Source organism: Rhinolophus sinicus, linkage group LG06 (assembly GCF_036562045.2).
Source record: "Rhinolophus sinicus isolate RSC01 linkage group LG06, ASM3656204v1, whole genome shotgun sequence".
In the NCBI taxonomy this organism is placed as follows: Eukaryota; Metazoa; Chordata; class Mammalia; order Chiroptera; family Rhinolophidae; genus Rhinolophus; species Rhinolophus sinicus.
This window is the reverse complement of record NC_133756.1, coordinates 132,399,017-132,404,774: the sequence shown is the minus strand read 5'-3', so window position 1 is coordinate 132,404,774 and position 5,758 is coordinate 132,399,017. Positions and strand designations below refer to the sequence as shown.

The 5,758-nt window shown below is 49.6% G+C and overlaps 1 protein-coding gene across 1 annotated transcript; it reads right to left on the bottom strand.

The window, feature by feature from the left end:
- Window positions 1-339: 339 nt before the first annotated feature.
- On the bottom strand, window positions 340-3,752 carry LOC141572245 (serum amyloid A protein). Its single transcript, XM_074336103.1, has 4 exons — window positions 3,693-3,752; window positions 3,173-3,267; window positions 1,072-1,210; window positions 340-639 (listed from the first exon to the last, which is right to left on the bottom strand). The coding sequence occupies exons 2-4, from the start codon at window positions 3,261-3,263 to the stop codon at window positions 477-479; spliced, it is 393 nt and encodes a 130-aa protein (XP_074192204.1). The 5' UTR covers window positions 3,264-3,267; window positions 3,693-3,752; the 3' UTR covers window positions 340-476.
- Between the last annotated feature and the right edge of the window lie 2,006 nt (window positions 3,753-5,758).

Here is a 5,758-nt window from a genome sequence, read left to right as displayed (position 1 = left end):
GTATCCCTTTCCCCACAGACTGAGACCACTGAGGAACTTATTCTTAAGGGGGTTAAGACCTGGGGACAGAGAAGGCGACGGGACACAACTGACAAGGATTGAAGATGCCTGGACATGGAAGGGCCTTGAAATAGCAACTTTGTAACCAGGGGGGCCGAAGAGGAGCCTGGGTCTGATAAGGGGAAGACTTGTTGCAATGTGTCTACCCTGTGTGACGCTGTATTGTGTCCCCTATACCTAAACACACAGGCACACGCTTGGCCTTCCCATGGGTGTTCACCCATCACCCCTTCGTATCAAACAGGTAGTCCTTATAGCAAACAGCACACATGTCCAACATTCAATTTCTTAAGCTTTTATTAGACACCTATTATGTGCCCACTATCAGCTTCTGAGGACAAAAATCTTAGTAACTCAGTGTCCCTGTCCTTAGGGGCGCACAGCCCTGCTTCCTGAAAGCAGAGTGAGGAGGGAACTCAGTACTTGTCGGGCAGGCCGTCAGGTCTGAAGTGATTGGGGTCTTTGCCACTCCGGCCCCATTCGTTGGCAAACTGGTCAGCCTTCGAGTCTTCCTCTCCGTAGCCACTGTCTCCATGCTTAAAAAAGTCAGTGACTCTCTGAGAATCCTCTCTGAGATTGCTGTAATGGAGGAGGGCAAGTAGGAGATGACTCAGGGCTGATTTGCAGCAGCCCCACCTCCCACTCTCTCCTTTTCCTAGGGATGACTCTGTGAAGAACTAGGAACGAGGGGCTAAACACTGACCCTGCCCGGGCACAGCCCGCTCAGCCCCAGCTGACACCCCGCGGCTTGGTGGACAGCACCCATAGGGCAGGGGAGGAATCAGTCTTTGGCTCTACTCAGTCCTTGGCTCTCTTTTTGGGGACAGGCCCACACATGTTTACAAGCCATACTGTGGCTTGCTGGCAGCCCAGGCCCGGTACTGGGCATGGATGGAGGAGCCCACTGGCCCTACAGGGTCCTTCTCTAGGATACCACCTTGGATAAGTGCCTTAGGGATCCTCCTGATTCCTATGTTCACCCATCCCTGCATCCCCAGGAGCCCCTGTTACCTGAGCTTTTCAGCAGCCCAGACGCCCCCAGGTCCCCTTTGTGCAGCGTCAAAGTTCCCGCGGGCATGGAAGTATTTGTCTGCACCTATGTAATTGGCTTCTATCATGTCAGAGTATGCTCTCCACATGTCCCAAGCCCCTGGGAAGGAAAGGACATGGCCAAGAGATATCAGGTGAAACAGAAAACCGTGACACCTCTTAGTGAAGAACAAGGAATGACAAATCTGCCATTGACTCAGTTTCGGCCTGTGGTCACAGCACCCTGGACACCATAGGGAGAGAAGAACATTCCTTGATCCTAGCTGGCTCCTCCAGCTGACTCTAATGAGTGACATTTACACGAGGGCATAGCTGTGTTGTACCTGGTTGTCTGATGCCTGTGATATGGGCTCCATCTCACTTAGGCTCTGACATATGGATAAAGGAGAGAAGGGAGGAATCGTTATGGAGCAGGATTCCTCAACGTCAGCAGTCTTGACCTCAGGGCCAGATATTCCTTTATTGTTCAGGGCGGTCCTGAGCCCTGTGGGGTGTTCAGCAGCATCTCTGACTCTGTCCCCTTGGTGCAGGCAGTATATTCCTGCAGTGTGTATTTCCAGACATTGCTATAAGTGCCTGGGGCACAAAATAGCCCAGGATCGAGAACCTCTGTTATGCAAAGAAGCCACACGTGATAGTATTCAGGGACCTTGGTGAGTGAGGTGGTTACAGAGGTGGATCCGTAGATGAACTACACACATGTAGCACTTCTGCCTTGAAGCCTAAGACATGTAGGTCTTCTTGCAGACACAACGCCTATAATTGTGACTCAGGTCCCTCCGAGTGTTGAGGGCAAAAATGGCATCCTGAAACTGTCTACATAGACTGATGATGTGGGTTGCTTGAGGAAGCAAGTGCTAGAGGTGTGGCCCTTTCTCTCAGCCGTGGCTGCACTTTCTAATCACCTGGGAAGATTTTGGAACCTCTCATGTGTGTGGGGGCTCTGACTTTCTCATGTATATGGGGGTCCATACAAACATATATATAAAATTTGGTTGCTTTTTCTTGCTAAAAAAAAAAAAAAAATTTGATAACCACCTGGGAAGATTGTCAAAGTGCAATGCCATGTCACACCTCAGGCCAATTACCTCAGACTCTCTGGGGTGGGTCAAAAGCATCAATTTTCAAATGCTGTTCAGGTGATTCCAACGTAACTGAGATTGATAACCGTAGCTGAGCTTTAGGAAGTGGTACTCAGACATATCCACTTGCCAAGAGCTGTGACCTCATGCACAGCTGGGTTCAAACTCTGCTCTGCCACCTGCTGACTGGCAGTTCATCCCTGCTCTATGCACTCAGCTGCTCTAAGCTTCTAAGTTGGGAAAGATGCCGGCCTCATCAAGGTATTTCACAGTTAAAGGGGGGGACCAACTGTCCCACTTGCCCAGAATTGTCCCTGTCTGCCTAGAACCCTCCCAGTTAGCCCTGGAAGTCTCATGGGAAACTCCTCAGACCTGGGCCAACCAGGATAGGCATCACCCTAAATTGCAGGGAAGTGCTGAGCTTCTACTAGAGGTTTGATAGATGTTACTAGTTCCCGTTTTTGTTTTAAAAGGCCAGGAAAGGGGAGAAACAGACTCAACCAGGGACAGTTCACTGACTATAGGAAGTGCCAGGTAGAGCTAAGCTGAGGGCTCTCTAGAGGATCCAATTAGGAAATGGAAGGAAGAGAGGGAGGGAAGGGGGGAAGGAGGGAGGGAGTAAGGGAGGCAGGGAGAAAGGAATCTATAAGGGAAGAGAGAGGGAGAGCGGAGGAGGAGGAGAAAAGCTAGCTCTAATCATATTTCATGCTTCATGCTATTTGGTCTGGGAGAAATTTGTTACTATTTCAATACTTATTTTGTGTCTACTAGTCAACCTTACCTTTCAGCTGGGAATGATGATTGTTCTTTTTCTAGAAACAAACCCTGTGGTTTTTATTGTGTTTGATGACAAGCTCCCCAAACACCAGGCGCATTCTACCACTAGGGCAACAAAATCTAAGACAGAAGCCCCAACCCCTAAGGGTGCTCAGGGTGAATCCTAGAGGCCACGTATGTCATCCCCCCTCCATCGACCTTACCTTGAGCAGCCTCTCCCATGAACGAAAACCAGCTCCGACTGCTGACTCCCAGGACCAGGGAACAGAAAACGAGGCCTGTGAAAAGCTTCATGGTGCTAAAAGGAAAGGAGAGGGTCAGGGAGACATGGACTAGACTGGCACACCCCCTTTTGGGATTCTTATGTCAAAAAGAGCCTGGTTGTTCCTTCCATTTATTCTCGTTACACGTTAGCTGTCCATCTAGGAATCACTGCAGTAGGACCTCACTCAGAGCCGTCAGCCCAGAGCCCAAGATGGTCTAACAGGTCACCAAGGTGGCACTGATGGAGGAAGACATCAGTTAGGACCAAACAGACCCTTCCTAAAGCAGGCTGTAATGAATCAAGAAATATTTACTCTGCGCCACCCTGCCAGTACAGACCTCATAACAGGACAAACACAAAACAGAATAATTATTCTTTAAAAAAATTACAATCCTGTGGGGAAAGAGAGAACAAAGTGAGTTTTTTAAAACCGATCACTCCTTAGGTTAGTCCCTCACCTGATTTCCGGTAGAGCAGAGCTGCTGGTCCCTGCCTGCTAGAGCGAGGTGCCTGGTATTTATACTAAGCCTTTCCTGTTGGGCTCATGGGGAGGGAAGAAAAGCTAGACTTGGCACCTGGGAAAAGTCCCTCCAGGTCATTTCCCCTAAAAAATTACAAAGGAAAGCTTACTGGACACCAGCTGTTACCTTCATCCACGGGTCATTTCCCCATTGTGCAACTCTGAGAAAACAAGGTTGTCATGCGGGGTGTCAGCTCCCGCTCCCCACATAAGAACACAGGATATGGTGAGGCCAAAAAGGAGCACCCATGGAGCCATAGGTAGGGGAGTGATACCACTATACTCTCGCTGGCGGCTGGGTTGGAGACACAGGAAACAGGAGCCACACAATTCTCAACCCTCACTGCCCTGCTTGCAGGCTCAGCCACCACCTTCTTGCTAGCCCCCAATTTCTGCTAACATAGCCACAGCAGTTATATTAGTGGCCAGTGGCTCACTGGTTACAGCTGACGGCCAACTAGCTACAGCTGATGGCCATCCAATTATAGTTGATGGCCATTTACTACCTGAGCCAGCACCTTTCCACGTGAGGCCAAGAGCCTGGAAACTGCTCTTTGGGGCTCTGTCCCCACAAAGGTACACTTGTCCTACCTGGGCAGCCACAGGTCTGGATGGCTCTGCTCTCAGAGATGGAGGGGTGGAGTCAGGGCTCAGTGGGCTTTGGAGAGGAAGGCTGTGGAGCACCGGTTTGGCATCTGGGCTGCTGGAAGGTGTGCGTGGTTACAGGACGACTCCTCCATTCAGGACCTTGCTGTGGGGACAGAGCCCCAGAAAGTAGTTTACAGGCTCTCGGCCTCATGTGGAGGAGTGCTGGCTCGGGTAGTAGATGGCCGTCAGCTGTGGCTGATTGGCCGTCAGCTGTAGCCAGTTAGCCAATTAGCCGCTAATATAACTGCTGCGGCTACGGAGGAGAGTGGAGGAGAGTGAAAGAGAGTCATCGGTGGGTTGCAGACAAAAGGGACAGCAGGTCGCACGTCCAGTGAACCCAGCCTCCAGTGAGACCATAGTGGTATGACTCCCCTACCTATGGCTCCGTGGGTGCTCCTTTTTGGCCTCACCATATCCTGCGTTCTTGTATGGGGAGTGGGAGCAGAGACCCCGCAGGCTTCCCCGCACGACACTTGCCTTTCTAGTCATTTCCTCAAGATGGTTTCTGCTGGACCAGATGGCAGATGTGTCAGAAATGAAATCCCTTTGAGTGCATGTGTAAAGCCCAGAGCTTCGAAAGTGACAGGCTAGCCCATCAAATCTCATGGGTGCCCTGAAGCCTCTTCCCGCCACTCTGTCTGCATATGCTAAGCTTTCTGCTCCAAGGTACAGGAAGGCCCCACTCAGCTGGCTCAGCCAGTGAGGAAGTGTGTTCTCTAATCTGGCTCCTTATATTATAACTGGAACTTAGCATGGGGACCGGTGGCTACTAGACTTATTATAGTGATCACATCATAAGGTATATAGGTACAACACCTTAAGGTACAACAAATCACTATGTTGTACACGTGAAACTAATATAGTATTATATGTCAACTAAACTTTAATAAAAAGATTTTTTAAAAATAAAAATAATCTGTCTCCTTAGTTCCCCAACTAATCAAGTGGAGGGGACTCTGCTTCCCTCACGCAATCCTGGAGATACCTCATACTGGGAGTGAAAGTGTTTAGGTGCCAGGAACTGTGGGATCCAGGCAGCTCCCAACTATCCCACAATGGTGGGTTCATTCCTTTGAATTAAAATTACTTGACAAGCAGCCAAATGCAAGAAGGGCACATCGACCCTCCTTTGTTTCCCTGAATGAAGGAAATAAGTGTCTCCTGTGGAAGTTGCCCTCCCTGCTTCAGGGGGACTGAGAGAGACACACCCTTATTACCAGAGTTAAGGAACTCGGGGCTAAACGCCTCTATATACAAACTTTCTTATTTTTTTACTAAATTTCTACCCAAGCGCCAACCTTACTTAGGTTCCTCAGTAATGAGCACCAAAACTTAAGTTTCTTTGTCTTGTCAAAT

Bases quoted from the DNA above. Each gene is read 5' to 3' on its own strand.
- LOC141572245 (XM_074336103.1), bottom strand. From the start codon at position 3,263: ATGAAGCTTTTCACAGGCCTCGTTTTCTGTTCCCTGGTCCTGGGAGTC. The intron at 1,211-3,172 runs GTAAGGTCGATG...TTTCCTTCCCAG, and splicing joins CATGGGAGAGGCTGCTCAAG to GGGCTTGGGACATGTGGAGA. The intron at 640-1,071 runs GTAACAGGGGCT...CCTCCATTACAG, and splicing joins TGGGCTGCTGAAAAGCTCAG to CAATCTCAGAGAGGATTCTC.